The sequence below is a fragment of the Gadus macrocephalus genome, chromosome 12 (genome assembly GCF_031168955.1).
Source record: "Gadus macrocephalus chromosome 12, ASM3116895v1".
Classification (NCBI taxonomy): domain Eukaryota; kingdom Metazoa; phylum Chordata; class Actinopteri; order Gadiformes; family Gadidae; genus Gadus; species Gadus macrocephalus.
In genome coordinates this window covers 6,254,667-6,270,283 of record NC_082393.1, presented here as the reverse complement: position 1 = coordinate 6,270,283, position 15,617 = coordinate 6,254,667, and the positions used below count along the sequence as shown (strand labels likewise).

At 49.3% G+C, this 15,617-nt stretch overlaps 1 protein-coding gene across 7 annotated transcripts in view; it reads left to right on the top strand.

The window, feature by feature from the left end:
* herc2 (HECT and RLD domain containing E3 ubiquitin protein ligase 2) overlaps positions 1-15,617 on the top strand; it is a 69,342-nt gene that overhangs the window by 23,264 nt on the left and 30,461 nt on the right. For 6 of the 7 annotated variants that reach the window (XM_060066252.1, XM_060066253.1, XM_060066250.1 and 3 more), the window contains 27 exons: positions 308-440; positions 836-963; positions 1,458-1,653; positions 2,048-2,178; positions 2,438-2,614; positions 3,149-3,285; positions 3,494-3,645; positions 3,797-3,988; positions 4,488-4,675; positions 5,091-5,283; positions 5,560-5,742; positions 6,123-6,307; positions 7,149-7,296; positions 7,715-7,911; positions 8,277-8,507; positions 8,803-8,941; positions 9,278-9,424; positions 10,487-10,629; positions 10,947-11,208; positions 11,691-11,833; positions 12,026-12,124; positions 12,449-12,617; positions 12,818-12,943; positions 13,246-13,354; positions 14,212-14,351; positions 14,986-15,176; positions 15,319-15,424. In XM_060066252.1, coding sequence (XP_059922235.1) covers positions 308-440; positions 836-963; positions 1,458-1,653; positions 2,048-2,178; positions 2,438-2,614; positions 3,149-3,285; positions 3,494-3,645; positions 3,797-3,988; positions 4,488-4,675; positions 5,091-5,283; positions 5,560-5,742; positions 6,123-6,307; positions 7,149-7,296; positions 7,715-7,911; positions 8,277-8,507; positions 8,803-8,941; positions 9,278-9,424; positions 10,487-10,629; positions 10,947-11,208; positions 11,691-11,833; positions 12,026-12,124; positions 12,449-12,617; positions 12,818-12,943; positions 13,246-13,354; positions 14,212-14,351; positions 14,986-15,176; positions 15,319-15,424 — 4,345 coding nt within the window. The remainder of the gene's footprint in view (positions 1-307; positions 441-835; positions 964-1,457; positions 1,654-2,047; positions 2,179-2,437; positions 2,615-3,148; positions 3,286-3,493; positions 3,646-3,796; positions 3,989-4,487; positions 4,676-5,090; positions 5,284-5,559; positions 5,743-6,122; positions 6,308-7,148; positions 7,297-7,714; positions 7,912-8,276; positions 8,508-8,802; positions 8,942-9,277; positions 9,425-10,486; positions 10,630-10,946; positions 11,209-11,690; positions 11,834-12,025; positions 12,125-12,448; positions 12,618-12,817; positions 12,944-13,245; positions 13,355-14,211; positions 14,352-14,985; positions 15,177-15,318; positions 15,425-15,617) is intronic. The other variant, XM_060066251.1, reaches the window with a different exon arrangement.

Here is a 15,617-nt window from a genome sequence, read left to right as displayed (position 1 = left end):
AGTGTCCCCTGTAATGTAAACAAGCCTGATATGATGATTGAATTAATGCTGAATTTATGATTATTTTCAAGAAAAAGAGCCCTTGGTTTTCAACTGAATCCTATTTTCATTTAATTGCAATATCATTTTTGATGTCTATTATGGATAGTACATTGAAGGAGAGATAGTGAGCATAGGAAGGTAGCAACCAATCGCGTGTAGCACTAGCGGGTTGAGCCACCAAAACAACCCGTAGCTCAGACGGGACTCCACCAGAAGTCCAGAGGGTCTTACTTTGGGGGGGGGCTGTTCTGTCTTTGCCTTGCAGGACTTCTTGTGCCAAATCGAGCGGTGCTGTAAGCAGTACCACCTGATCACTCCCATCACCTTCCCCCTCGAGCACCCCGTGGAGGAGGTGGGCCGGCTGCTGCTCTGCTGCCTGCTCAAGCACCAGGACCTCGGTAACCTAGCAACTCGGCATCCGTGGGAGACATCACACTGGCAACAAGGAACTAGGAGCTCAAATTAAAACCACTAAAGACAAAAAAAACATTTCCCATTTCTGGTAATCTTAATAGGATAAGAGAGTCATTTATTTATCCCAGATGGGAAATATACATTCATCATATTCGTATCAATAAAAATACTTCAAAAAGATGCAAAAATAAATGTTGCCATTATCAACAGTTTAGAAAGACATTGACAGTTTATGCTACATTACTGATTATTGTCACTTTAAACATTATTGACCATCGTACATAAGTGAAGAGATTTAGAAGAAATTGCCATGCGTGTACCTGAACTCGCTTGTTTCCGATGGTGTGGGTTCATGGACTGCTTGGTGTTTCCATCGCAGGCCACGTTGCTCTCTCATTGGTCCACCAGTGTGCCTTGGGCGTGGACCAGACCAAGCAGCGTTCCATACCTAAATGTGTGATCGACGTGTGCCGCATGGTGTACCAGGCCAAGTGCTCCCTCATCAAGGTATGGATGTCATTCCATCAAGCACTCTACCAGTTGAGCTAGACATTACGTGTATGTAACGTAGACTTATGGGAGTTACATCATCGCTGGGTTGAGGGCTTCTATCTCCACTGGGGAGTCACCCATGTCAAGAAAGTAAAGAACCACTCACAATTTTGTAAAATGCTTTGGATCTATCACATATATAAACAATTGCATCGCAACACTTTTACTTTTAGAACCCACTTTCTGGAACTAATGCCGTCAGTAGGTTAGTTTTGGACAAAAAAACATTGAATCGTCGTACCAGTTCTTAACACAACAGTGCTGTTGTTAACTTTCATGTTGAGACTCGACTCAAGTGGATAATCTTGACAAAGGATACTGGTAACGGAGGTCTCAGTGAAACCAGGAGCGACTAGGACAGTGGTTTAATCCCCGAGACTGATAGGGTCCTGATTAAAAAGCCATCGTTGTGTGTCTGTGTGTGCGTGCGTTGTGTTTCCCTCCCCCAGACCCACCAGGAGCAGGGCCGCTCCTACAAGGAGGTGTGCGCGCCGGTGATCGAGCGCCTCCGCTTCCTGTTCAACGAGCTGCGCCCGGCGGCGAGCAACGACCTGTCCATCGTGTCCAAGCTGAAGCTGCTCAGCTCCCAGCCGCGCTGGAAGAAGATCACCCAGAAGCTCATCCGGGACCGCCGGAAAAAGAAAGGTGGGTGGGTTGTTGGTATGGTGGCAAAGTGTGCTAACCCACCGCAAATCAACGGTAACGATTCGCCGATATGAAAAAAAAACAGAAAGATATTCATAAGAACTACAGATCATTTCCAAAATTCTGAATTCATTTTGTGATTGTCCCACATTACTTTAATTTAGGATTTTCTTTTTTTGCTAATCTGGTCCATACAGGTTGCCGCTATATGTGCATCCCTAATTAACATGTTATAATTATATATTTCGAAAAATGTCATTTGATTCAAATCCAATTCTTAAACCATAATTATTCATCCAATGCATACTTTTTTATCATTCACATTACAATGAGGCAAATTATCGGTCTATTGCTAATAGATTAAAGTGTATTGTTTTTTCCCTCTGATTGGCAGTGCCTAAGAAGTCAGAGTCACCAGACGTAGAGCAGCCAAAGATAGAGAATGAAGGGACCAATGAGGAGGAACTTAACGTCACAGTTACTCCCGCCCCCGCTGACAGGAAGACGTCTACTAGCAAACCAAAGGTATTCAGCCTTTATTACAGTCTAAAATATTTGAATCATTATTTTTTATGGAATTAAAAAAAATCGTAGACTTTTCTGTCTATCCTTAGTCTTTTTTCTTTTCCTTATTTTTTCTTTTATTCCACTTCATTTCTTTCTTTTCTTTCCTTTTCTCTTATTAGTTTTTTTTTTCTTTCCCTTTTCCTTTTTTAAATTAATTACAAAAACACCTATTATATTTCTAATTGGATGATGATGTGACTCCCTGTGGCGGCCGCAGGACAAGTGGCAGCCCATGCTGAGCTCCGTGTCTGGGGGCCAGAAGTACCGCTGGCTGAAGCACGGGCCGCCCCACGGCCTCTACTCCCAGTCCAGCCTCATGGCCACGCTGGTGGAGTTTGCCCTCAAAGAGGAGCCCCTTGACGTGGAGAAGATGAGGAAGTGTCTGCTGAAACAGGTCAGACTGACGTCCCTCTGTCCCTCTTCGGTGGCCTTTCCCACTTGTTTTTTCCGTGTCCTTTGGAGGGCTTAGAGTTTGGGGGTGTGGTTAAATGTGGAGCCTCTTGAGACTGTAACTGTGATGAAGGGCTATACAAATAAAGTTGACTTGACTCGAAGACCATTAGGGATGTTTCAACCACCCGCAAAGTCGAACGTCAACGACCAGGGAATGCTTTATGTGTAGTTTAACTGTTATAAATAAATCAGTGTCTTGGTATACCATCTTCCTGGGCTGGCAACATGACAAAGCAATTGATAGGAATAGGAATGCAGGTAGGGGACTACTGAAACATACATTAAAGTGTGAACTCACACAGCTGATGTGTACGGTCCCTGCCAAATACATCATCAATCAAAATAAAACGACCATATCAGCTTAAAGTCCAGGAAGCGGCGGACAATGTGTGTTTTTTCCTGCGGCAGACGTTTGATGTGTGTGTGTGTGTGTGTGTGTGTGTGTGTGTGTGTGTGTGTGTGTCGGGGTCCACAGCTGGAGCGGGCGGAGGTCCGGCTGGAGGGCATCGACACCATGCTGAGGCTGGCCTCCAAGAGCTTCCTGCTGCCCTCGGTGCAGTACGCCATGCTGTGTGGCTGGCAGCGCGTCATCCCCGAGGGCACCAACATCGGGTACGGGGTCGTCACGGTTACTGAGGATGACATAGGATGGGGCGGAGGGGGTGGCGGTTGCGTCGGTGGGTGGGTTTGTGTAGTAAGAGCCATCGGGGGGCCCCTGGTTAGAACAGCGCGATATAAATGCAGTCCATTTACCATTTAACATTTTGTCGGATTTAAAAAAATTGTTCCACGACTGAACATTGTGTCCCTGGTGTTTCAGAGAGCCGCTGTCCGACTGCCTGAAGGACGTGGACCTGATCCCGCCCTTCAACCGCATGTTGCTGGAGGTGACCTTCGGGAAGCTGTACTCCTGGGCCATCCACAACGTCCGCAACATCCTGCTGGAGGCCGGGGCCCGCTTCAAGGAGCTGGGTCAGTGGCTACTCACTCCTAGAGGCTATGATGGGATGGAGTCCTTTAGAGAGCTATTCTAGGAGACGATCAATCTCCCTCTATTTGACTCTATCCGTTTCTTTGTCCCTTTCTTTCCCCCCCCCCCCCCCCCCTCCCCTTTCCTCTCCAGGTGTCCAGCCGGTTCCCCTCCAGACCATCACCAATGAGAACCCGGCCGGGCCCAGCCTGGGCACGGTCCCCCAGGCCCGGTTCCTCCTGGCCATGGTCCACATGCTGACCCTGAAGCACGGGGCCAACAGCCTCAGCCTGCTGCTCAACTCTGGCACCCTGGCCCTCACCCAGAGCATCCTCAGACTCATTGGTGAGAATCCTACCGACCGCTCGGCATTATAGTAGCCACGTAGTGTAGGGTGTTTGAGTCAATAGGTACTGGATTCCATTTCCCCCCTAGAGCAAGATATCAGCGCGAGCCCAACCTTACTGCTCCTAAAGTGACTAATGTATCTGAGCATGATATCCGCATAATCAATTGAAGTCTCTCAGAGACTCTACACTAAATGAATGCTAAACGGGATGGTGGTGCTATAGTTGGGGTGTCTCGATCCCCAATTTCCAGGTAGAACATCGAGGCACTATGGAGCTGTTTTAGTGACATGTTTCCATGGTTAAATGTGGCTGGGTATTAACGGATGCATTGCAATAAATACAAAAGATTTAAAGCAGGCATAAATGGTTGTTAAAAGGCCATAATTCTATTGGATAGAGAATCAACCGTACTAAGCGATTATACGGAGTTCCCAAACCGTTGCGATGCAGCAGGATCCCTCCGATGACCGAGTGCCTTGTCGTTGTGTGCCCAGGTCCCAGCACGGACAGCAACGAGGAGGACCTGAGTCTGTGTGCCCACGGGGGCTCAGCCACCGTGCTGGAGGAGTGCAGGAAGGAGGCCACGCCCGCTCCCCTGCCCGCCGCCGGGCCAGAGCTGGGCGCCCTCATGAAGATCGGCACCCGGGTCATGAGAGGCCTGGACTGGAAGTGGGGAGACCAGGTACACAACCCCCCGACCCTAACCCCCTGACGTCAACCTTATTCCTGCCCTGAACGTAGGACTAGCCCCGATCCTAACACTACTAGCCCTAGGGGGTTGCGATTATTTGACCTAACTTTTCACTGCACATATGAAAAGCCAGGGACTTCTTCATCTTGAGTCTCTTTGAGTATCGTCTTCAGTAAAGCGACTCTCCTGAAGGAAAAAGGTTATCATCCTTTAAAGACCACAGAAATTCAACCAACCAACACATCATAACTAAAATGATAATAATATCAAATCTATTCTAATACAGTTACAGCAGTCTGTGTCTTTGAGCTCTGGTGCTAAGGGTTCAACCCGTGTTAAAGGGAGGTTAGGTAGCTGGGTATCTCCCCATTGGTTCTGACCCCGGCCCCTGTGCCCATGTGACCAGGACGGGCCGGCCCCCGGCCTGGGCCGGGTCATCGGGGAGCTGGGGGAGGACGGCTGGATCCGGGTGCAGTGGGACACCAGCAGCACCAACTCCTACCGCATGGGCAAGGAGGGCAAGTACGACCTGAAGCTGGCCGAGCCGGCGCCCGCCTCCCAGCCCGCCACGGAGGACTCGGACACGGAGGACGACACGGGTAACCTGCTCCCCCGGAACCACAACACGCCCTTCAATCTGTAGTTTACTGTCTCACTGTAACCACAACATCTCTAGAGTCATTGCTCTAACAACATTTTGTGGAATACATTTTTTCTGATTTTTGGAGGAGATGATTTCAGTCCGATATCTAGTCAAGTGTGTGTGTGTGTGTGTGTGTGTGTGTGTGTGTGTGTGTGTGTGTGTGTGTGTGTGTGTGTGTGTGTGTGTGTGTGTGTGTGTGTGTGTGTGTGTGTGTGTGTCCCTGTCCCTCCAGAGGGGGAGCCTGTGGAGCGAAGCAGCCACCCCACAGCCATGATGCTGACCAGCACGGTGAACCTGCTGAAGACCCTGTCCCTGTCGGCCGGGATCTACGCCGACGTGCTGCAGACCGACGCCATCCGCACCCTCTGTGGCCTGCTGCGCATGCTGGTGGCCAGCGGGGCCAATGACAAGTCAGGTGAGCCGGTCACATGACCCGCACGGCACGGCTAACGGGACCGAAACGACATGGAGGAGAGCAGATGATGCAATGGGTTGTAACTTATAAAATAAACATGGACTTCTGTCTGTCTCTCTTCTACAAACACATTCATATACACAAGCTCATCTGTTTCGGCCCAAGCATTCGAAAGCTAGTAAAACATCGATGTTGTACAACTATATTATTATTTTTGAATCTATGCATACATATATTTAGAATCTAAAAGAATCAAAAACAAAATCAATGTTGCCTCAAATTTAAATCGAAAATAAATCTGAATCTCTGTTGTTTCTCGGTCTGTATGACCTTCCCGTTCTCCTCGCCCGCCTCTCCCTCTCTCCGTCGCCTGTCTGCAGGCCTCCACGCCCACCGCCTGGTGTCCCTGGAGCAGCACCGCAGCTGGAGCACCCTGGGCTTCATCCGCAGCATCGCCCTGCTGCCCCAGATGTGCAGCACGCTCAGCACCTCGGCCTGGATCGGCCTGCTCATCCGCATCGTGGAGGGCCACCAGTCCTTCAACGCCATCACGCTGCAGAGACAGGTAGGCTGCCATCGCTGCGGTATCTCCAACACCAATCAGAGGTGGGCCCATCTCTGATTGGGGCTGTGTAGCTCTGGTTGGAGCTCTTGATCTCTCACTTTTACTCAACTCTACTGGTAAAAGATTTGGTTTCGAGTTAGGTGCTACATGAATTGATTGTTCCCGTCAGGGCCGGCGCTCGGCATAGGCGACCTAGGCGATCGCCTAGGGCGGCAAATGCGTTGGTGGCGCCCTCTGGTGGCGCCCTTAATTAGTCAATTAAAGTATACGAAACAAACGGAGAAGGGAGGGGGCGCGGGAGCAATCGCTTGGGCGCACGGAACCGTCACCGTAGTACCGTCACCGTTTTGAATCTGGGCGAAAGATGATTGTGAAAGACACGTAAGAATGACGTTGAAACTCTGATGCTAGCACGTAAAGAGCTATAAATCCAGTTTTAATACAAAGATCTGGCAACACTGGATCACATAGTGTGTCTACCTACAAACAACTGATTTCACTACACTACACTGAACTTTCTGTGTAACTTCCCCTCATATTCATGAGGTGATCATGAATATGAGGTGCGTATCCTTCAGTTTGAGCAGATGTGGGTGGCCCAGGGTTCATTACTCACCCAGGGGCCTCTGGGGGGCTGAGTGTTGTATCATCCGCCCAGCCGGCACCCCAGCCCCACTACCGCTCTTATTTTAGCATCACTGACGTCTGGGAAAACACAAAGTTATGCAGAGAGAAAATGCTGAAAGGTCATTACTGCAGCTTGGCCGGTTATTAAAAAGAGTCTCAAACGGCTGACGTTGTTTGGGTTTGTTTCTTGTCTTTTTTCCCCCCTCCTCTCCAGATCTTGGCGCTGCGTCTGCTGCAGGCGGTGCTGCCCTCCTGGGACCGGCTGGAGCGCTCCCAGGACATGAAGTTCCTGGTGGAGAAGCTGTTTGACTTCCTGGGCAGCCTGCTCAGCACCTGCTCCTCTGACCTGCCCCTGCTGCGAGGTATTGCACCCGGGAAGACCCAATTCCAAGCTCTGGTCTAATGCCCTCGTTATAATAATGAATCGTAATCAGTTTGGGAATTGGGTGTTTCAAAAGTGTAGATGTATGTATTTTTTATTGAAGACCTTTCATTAAAATACCCCTGTTGAACCGTCAGGTACGATTTTTAATGATGGTTTATTATCAGTGCTTTTGGTAAAATAGGACTCTTTAAATGTTGTCTGTTGTCCTTAATGTGGTCTTTACAAAAAAGGGGTTTAAATTATATTGATATCAACATATATTCACCATTCGGCCACTGATATGGTCATCCAGAATCAATCAACAGTCAAGGTTATTTATTTAACCAAATCGTGGGATTGGAAATCTTGCGTTCCCATTGGGCATCACGTCGTTGACTTCCCGTTTTCTCGCGCAGACGGTTCGATGCGCAGAAAGAAGTCCCGCCCCCAGGCCTCTCTGACAGCCACTCACAGCAGCACGCTGGCGGAGGAGATCGTGGCCGTTCTGCGCACGCTGCACTCTCTGGGCCAATGGAGTGGCCTGATCAACGAATACATTAACGCCCAGCTCAGCTCCATCGGAGACATCATGGCAGGACGCCACTCGGAAGCGGTGAGAAGCGACGTCATCGTCAAATTGTGTCATGTGGTTCGATGATGTTTGATGGATGTGCTCAGTTTAGACAATTTTATTTCCACATTTAGTATTTAATCTGACATTTCTCGGACGCTATTATCCAAAGCAGCATCGAGGTTATCAGGTCATCAAGGAGTAGGTAGGAGACTGACACGCTAGAGTAGTAGCCTAGTAGACGTCGAACACTCGGGACTCTACAACTGTCCTGCCCCCAAAACGAGTCTTGTGTCATCATAGATGCCACGACACTAAAATACTTTGTATTTCTGAGAATGTTTCCCTTAAGCAAACAAGAGTTTAGTCCATGACCCTCTACTCTCTCCCCCCTGCTCCCGGGGCAGTCCTTCCTGGAGGAGTACTTCCCCGACTCGGAGGGTCCGCGGGTGGGCAGTCTGATGGCCGTGCTGGCGGTCATCGGCGGCATCGACGGGCGTCTGCGGCTGGGCGGCCAGGTGGTGCACGAGGAGTACGGCGAGGGCACAGTCACCCGCATCACGCCCAAGGGACGCATCACGGTCCAGTTCCACGACATGCGCACATGCCGTGTGTGCCTGCTGAGCCAGCTCCGACCGGTTCGTCTCACACTTATCCTCCCATCACATGCTTCCGCTGGTTCACCTCCTCCATAGATACTAAATATTCAAAATGTATTGGTTTAAAAAGAAAAAGATAAAATAAACGAAAACATCCATATGTGAGGCTAAAGCTTAAAATATCAGGCGTACAAATTAAAACATTGATTAAACAGGAGGTTAAAAAGTGAAACTAGAATAACATCAAAGAGACATCAATGTAAATAACACACGAGAACCAATCATTTATGTTGAAATGAAATGCGAACCGGTCTCTCTCTTCTCTGGCCCCCAGCTGCCGGTGATATCGTTCAGTGTGCACAACCTGCCCTTCACAGAGCCCATGCTGGCCGTGTGGGCCCAGCTGGTCAGCCTGGCCGGCAGCCGCATGGAGAAACACCGGCTCAAGAAGTCCCTTAGTCGTGGACTCACAGGTACACCCCATAATAATCACATTAGACAGATGCTATAGATGGACACACGTACACCCTGTAATAATCACATTAGACGGATGTTATAGATTTTCACAGGAACACCCCATAATAATCACATTAGGGTGATGTTATGGCTGATAACTGTTACCCCATAATAATCACACTAGACTGACGTTATAGATGGTCACAGGTGCACCCTATAATACTCAAATTAGACTGATGTTATAGATGTTCACAGGAACACCCCATAATGATCACATCAGACTGATGTGCAGACCAGGTCGAGCTATTGGTCCATTTAAACCTGACCTGACCAATCCCCTCGTCTCCCTCCAGCAGACCAGGTGGACCTCCACCTGCTGCGCTGCCAGCAGCTGAGGCTGTACATCCTGAAGGCCTCGCGGGCGCTGCTCTGTCACCAGGACAAGCTCCGCCTCATCCTGGCCCAGCCCGCCGTGCTGGAGCCTGGACCCACCCCCAACGGTACCCCACTACAGCCGCCGAGACACACTGAAACACCGGGAGCCCTATTGGAGCGCACGCACACACACACACGCGCACGCACACACACACACACACACACACACACACACACACACACACACACACACACACACACACACACACACACACACACGCACCACCCAGCATGATATTGAAACACGCACACACAACCCAGCATCCTATTGAAACACGCACACAATCACCCAGCAGCATTCTATTGAAACGCACACACACACATGCACCACCCAGCATGATATTGGAAAGCGCACACACCACCCAGCATTCTATTCACACACACACACACACACACACACACACACACACACACACACACACACACCACCCAGCGTGCCGTTGAAACCCATAGCGTTGGCAGATTATTCCGCCAACTGTTATATAAGAGCAGAACTGGCTTATAAAGGAGATTCATTGACGCAAAAACTCACCCTTGAATATCAAATTTGACCTTGTAAATTGTATACATGAACAAGCGAACACTCCTCGGGGTGTTTGTGGTGAGTTTATTCACAGTGAGTTTATTCCTCAGTTTAAATGTACGACTCTTGATTGACAGGTATGACTCATACTAGTTCACTGAAGTTAAGTTCACTTAAGTTCACCGTGGTCAGTTTGAGACGAGGGGGTCTCAGGTGGGTCCCGGGGAGAGCTCGTTAGCGCCGCTCACCTGTCCTGTCTGCAGTGACCCACCTGTACCTCCACCGGCCTAACGAAAGGCTGGCTCTGGAAGACAACACCTGTTCTCACCTTCACACACACACACACCTGTGGTGCGGCATAGCAGACAGACACACACAGAGGCCCTGAAAGACACACACACACACACACACACACACACACACACACACACACACACACACACACACACACACACACACAGCTGTTTGGGCTCTGTTCTGGCAGCGTAGCGACGTCACCAGGTCCCTTATCTCTGGTCCGGTGTGGCCCCTTCGCTCTGCCCTCTGGGAGTTTGGTCTCGCTTTCCTTTTATAACTCCTGTCTATTCTCCCCTCCCGTCCCCAGAGGAGACGGTGGCGACCTCCCCAGACGTGGGGGACCTGTCCCCAGAGGGACCCCTGCCACCCCTACTCCTGCTCCAGCAGCTGCTGTCGGCCGCCACCCAGCCCTCGCCCATCAAGGCCATCTTCGACAGGCCAGAGCTAGAGGTTAGGAGGGATGCTTTAGATCAATTTTAATGATGGTGCCGGTGGGTCGGGGTGGTGGCTCTGGCAGTATTGGGTCGCTGGAGAATGAAGTTGTGGATGTATGGCTGTGGTTTCGTGGATTGAAAGTTAATCTCTTGGTACCTCCAGGCTGCATCTCTGCTTGGTCTGTGTGTTTATACTATGCAACACTAATAGCGTGTGTTAATGCACGTTATCGCAGTATGTATCATACCCCTCTCTGTTCCCAGGCTGCAGCGCTAATAGCGTGTGTTAATGCACGTTATCGCAGTATGTATCATACCCCTCTCTGTTCCCAGGCTGCAGCGCTGGCCGTGTGCCAGTACCTGGCGGTGGAGTCCACCCACCCGTCCTCCCCTCTGTTCGAGGAGAGCAGCTCCAGCGAGGCCTCCACGCCGGTCACGGTGCAGCAGGTGCGCCCCCCCCGGCTGAAGAAGCAGAAGGCCTCCCCCGTGCCGCCGCTGCCCATTGTCCTGCAGCTCATGGACATGGGCTTCCAGAGGAAGCACGTGGAGGTGGCGCTGAAGACCCTGTCTGGCACCACCGCCTCGGGAGTCCCCGGTACTGGGGCCGAGCGCCACACAGCACACACTGCACTTCCACTCCTGTTCATGGTGTAGATGCCGAGGCTTGACCCCAAGGATGGGAGGCTACCTTCGATGCATGCATCTTTGAAGGGCATTCCCTGTAACGAGATAGGATGGACTTTGTTAATCCCACGAGGAAAAATTTGATTCTCAGAGCTGAAAGCACTGAACACTGGTAGAACTAAAAGGAATAAACTTTTTAAAGCATCAGAATTTAAATAGTTAAACAGAAAATATATCCATTTACACAATTAGTGTAGTACAAATTTAGATGTAAAAACCGGTGACATATCTTGACAGAAGTCCTGACGCAGATCCTATTCTCAGTCGATTATAACTCTGTAGCCCTAATTTAACCTCTAACCTCTACCGTCAGTAGTCCTGAATTGAATGATTGTCCCTAGTTCAGATATAGATTTGACTGTCAGTAGCCCTGACTGAGAATGTATTGTCCAGGTGTGGAGGCGTTGGTGGGCTGGCTGTTGGACCACCCCGACGTCCACGGCAATGAGCTGTCGGACGCGGACACGGCGTCGGACGAGTTCTCGGATGAGGAGGTGTTGGAGGAGCTCGAGGAGGCGGAGCCTGCCTTCGCTGTGGTATGTCATTTGCTACCTCGTCACTGAAATAAAAGTAGAGCCAGCGTACTTTCTTTCACCATTAGATGGCAGCAAACTCACAGATACGCCGTAGCGTATGGCTGCTCTTTAGCAACTGGTTTGTGCTTGAATGGGGTTGAATGTACGTTTGAATGTCTGTTTGAATGTCCGCCTGTCCGTTTGAATGTCCAGCCTTCGGGAGCCGTGGTGACAGAGAGCCAGGCGTTCAAGAAGAGGTCGGACTTCCAGAGTAACGACGACTACGCCGTGTATGTGAGGGAAAACATTCAGGTAAACCCAGTGCTCTCTCATAAGGCCGTCGTCTTTTTGGACCTCCCTCATTACGTTTCTGTTACCTATTCATCAAGGATGTCGGCCTTTTAATGTGTAGAAGGAATCGGGTGTTGGAACGCTAAGCAGAAAAATGTTACCAAAAAAAAGGTTTAGATTGGTATCCCTTTCTTGATCAGAGTTAAAGTCCTACTTTGGTCGATATGACTTGTGCCACCTTTTCCGACCCCTAGCATGACTCCCACTGTGAAACCAAGTCCAGTCTGACCCCTATTCTGTATTCAAAATAAATATGGGACCCAGTCTGACGGTCTTTCTGTGTAGGTGGGCATGATGGTGAAGTGCTGCAGAACGTATGAGGAGGTGTACGAAGGAGACGTGGGCAAGGTCATCAAGCTGGACAGAGACGGGCTCCATGACCTCAACGTGCAGTGTGACTGGCAGCAGAAGGGCGGGACTTACTGGGTCCGCTACATCCACACAGAGCTTGTTGGTGAGCACCCAATATACAGTATGTCCATTATAAACTCATTGAATCTGGATGGACACGCTCAACTGGGTTGATTTCGAACTGGTCGGTAATTATTCAATGAATAGTTCCACATTGTAGTTCTACTTCTGTTTGGTTGAAACGGGTTCAAGGTGATTCGTTGTGGCATCCGTTTCAAATTCCCACCTTTTTCTCCGGCCCAGGTTTCCCGCCACAGAGCTCTCCGTCTCATATAAAGATCGGTGACAAGGTGAGGGTGAAGCCCACTGTCACCACGCCAAAGTACAAGTGGGGCTCCGTGGTCCACCGGAGCGTCGGGGTGGTGAAAGGTAACCTGTTGTTTTTACTAGTCTGAACGCTGCTTTGGATTTTTGGTTTGGTTTAGCGTTCAGTGCTAATGCTAAAATGCTAAACTTTTTTGCTTCAGTTTCCGATTCTAATCTGTGCAAGTCAAAAGGAAATGCTTTAGGGGATCGCTTATTCTCACCTGAAGTACATTTCAACATCAGCTGTCTTACTTTAGCATTTACTGCTTCTGGTCAGTTTGGTTTTCACTAAGGCTATCTTGTTTGGTTTAGCTATCAGAGTAAATGCTAACTTTGTGGAGTAACCAGGAACTGTTTTGCTGTAGCTTTCAGTGCCAATGGGAAGGACGTGATTGTGGACTTCCCCCAGCAGTCCCACTGGACCGGGCTGCTGTCCGAGATGGAGCTGGTGCCCAGTGTTCACCCTGGAGTCAGGTCAGTCCCTGAACCAGAACTGTCACACATAGGCTCTGTCAATTCAGGGGACACTTCCTTCGAAGGCTGCATTTGCGTCACTGCGACGCATCAAATGTCGGCCGCATTTGAAGGCTCCTTCAAATGCGGTCGACAAATGCAGCCTTTTTTTCCCGGATTGGAAGGATCCACCAGCTGGATCCTTCACGGCCCAACCTATCCCAAGATTCAGTGCGCGTTGGATATTTTCAGAAATGGCGTCGGAGAGAGCGGAAGCGGCAACTGCAGCAAATTACATATTTAATGACAAAAATATGTAAAACAATTTAAATTTGGACTATTTTAAATTTGTAACTTTATTGTCAAAGTTCAATGACATTAACACGAGCCATATAACGTCAAACTAATTAACATTATATTTTATATAGTTATTATATAACGGCTCCATAATTCTCCTCCGCCGTCCAGTTTGAACCACAGCTGTCAGGGTTGCTAGGTGACAGGAGCAGAGCGTCGTCAGACAAGGTAAAGGGTGTTAACGGCTTGTTACGCAAACTTGAAATGCTCCGTAGGCCAGACCGTCTCATTTAAAAACGTTCGTTCGGCCTCCTGTCCGGCCTTCGCGGTCTACGAAGGCCAAACCTTCATAGACCGCGTCCTTCGAACGATGCGTCCCCTGAATTGAGACACAGCCTTAGAGTACTGCTCCATCCACCTGTTGTGAAAACCTCACTGTCTGAAACGACATCATTGGTCCAGGATCATCCTTCTCAATTGGTATGAAGCAGTACTCTGTGTTTAGAATATAGCAGAGCATGACTATTCTTCAGCGGATCAATTAATCACATTGGGAACCCGTTGTTGTTGCTTGTGTTCAGGTGCGACGGCTGCCAGATGTTCCCAATCAACGGCCCGCGCTTCAAGTGCAGGAACTGTGATGACTTCGATTACTGTGACAGCTGCTTCAAGACCAGCAAGCACAACACCAGGCACTCGTTCGGTCGCATCAACGAGCCAGGTGGGGGCACTCGCTTAATATCTAGACATGATATAATTTAGGCGGTAGCGTCTAGTGGTAAAGGTGTTTGATACTAGGTCTGATCCACAACGTCTACCCCGTCTACCTGTAGGCATTCTTGAGGTAAGATCCCCTCACACTTACCTGCTGTTTAATGACTTCTAAAGTATCTTAAATAATTAACTCTACGTTGCTTTGAATCAAGGCGTATGCTGAATGGTAAGGAATGAGAACGGGTTATTTAGTCATTTAGCAGATGGAGAATTTTGCTTAAGGACGTATAAGGGTGAACTCGGGTCATATGAGTCAGAACCTCTCGCCCGGAACTCAAACACCTAGTTTAGCCAAGTGGTGAGCTTGCTTGACTCCCTGGGGTAAGGTTCTGTGTTGAAACCCAAAGATACAAGATACAAGATCGTTTATTGTCATATACACAATGGAAATATAGTTTACACTGGGCAATTAAATTCTTAATTTGCAAGTTCCCTTCACACAAAATATACTTAAAATAAAAGTAGATCAATAAACAAGCACCCTAACCACAAGACTACCCTTCCCAATCTAGATTATTCTGCTGTTTAACGGAATAAAAATAGTTCTTCACGGTGTACCTGTGCATCCCTCTCCCCCCCAGGCCAGTCTCCAGCGTTCTGCGGGCGCTCAGGCAAGCAGCAGAAGAAGGCCCACAGCAGCCAGAGGGAGCTGCTGATAGACGAGTGGTCGAGGGCCGTGAAGACCCTCAGTGTTTCCTCATCCGCCAACCAGGCTTCGCGTCTCATCGACAGCAGCGACCAGTGCTGGCAGTCCTCAGGCTCCCAGGGCAAGGTGGGTCCCCTTTATCCATTGATAACTATGGTGTGGAATCAAACGTGAATCCAAATCGAAAAGATGGGCTCGCTATTCATCGGTGAGAATCGATGACATAACTTCACAGCAATTGGTGGGTTTCTCTTTTGTTTCCGTGCAGCATTGGATTCGGCTGGAGCTGTTCCCAGATGTCCTGGTCCACCGGCTGAAGCTGGTGGTGGACCCGGCAGACAGCAGCTACATGCCCTCCCTGGTGGTTGTTTCAGGTAGAGAAGACAATAGTCTGGTGGCTAGCCTGTCCAACTCCCAGCCATAAGTGGTTTAGATCCCCAAATGTCGACAGTCTTTCCTGTATGCATCTTTGAGTAAGGTGTAATGAATCATTAGACATTGTTTGTATATACAGGACCCTTATGAGATCTTCATACGTGGGGTCCCGAGCCCATGGTTTGTAATTAA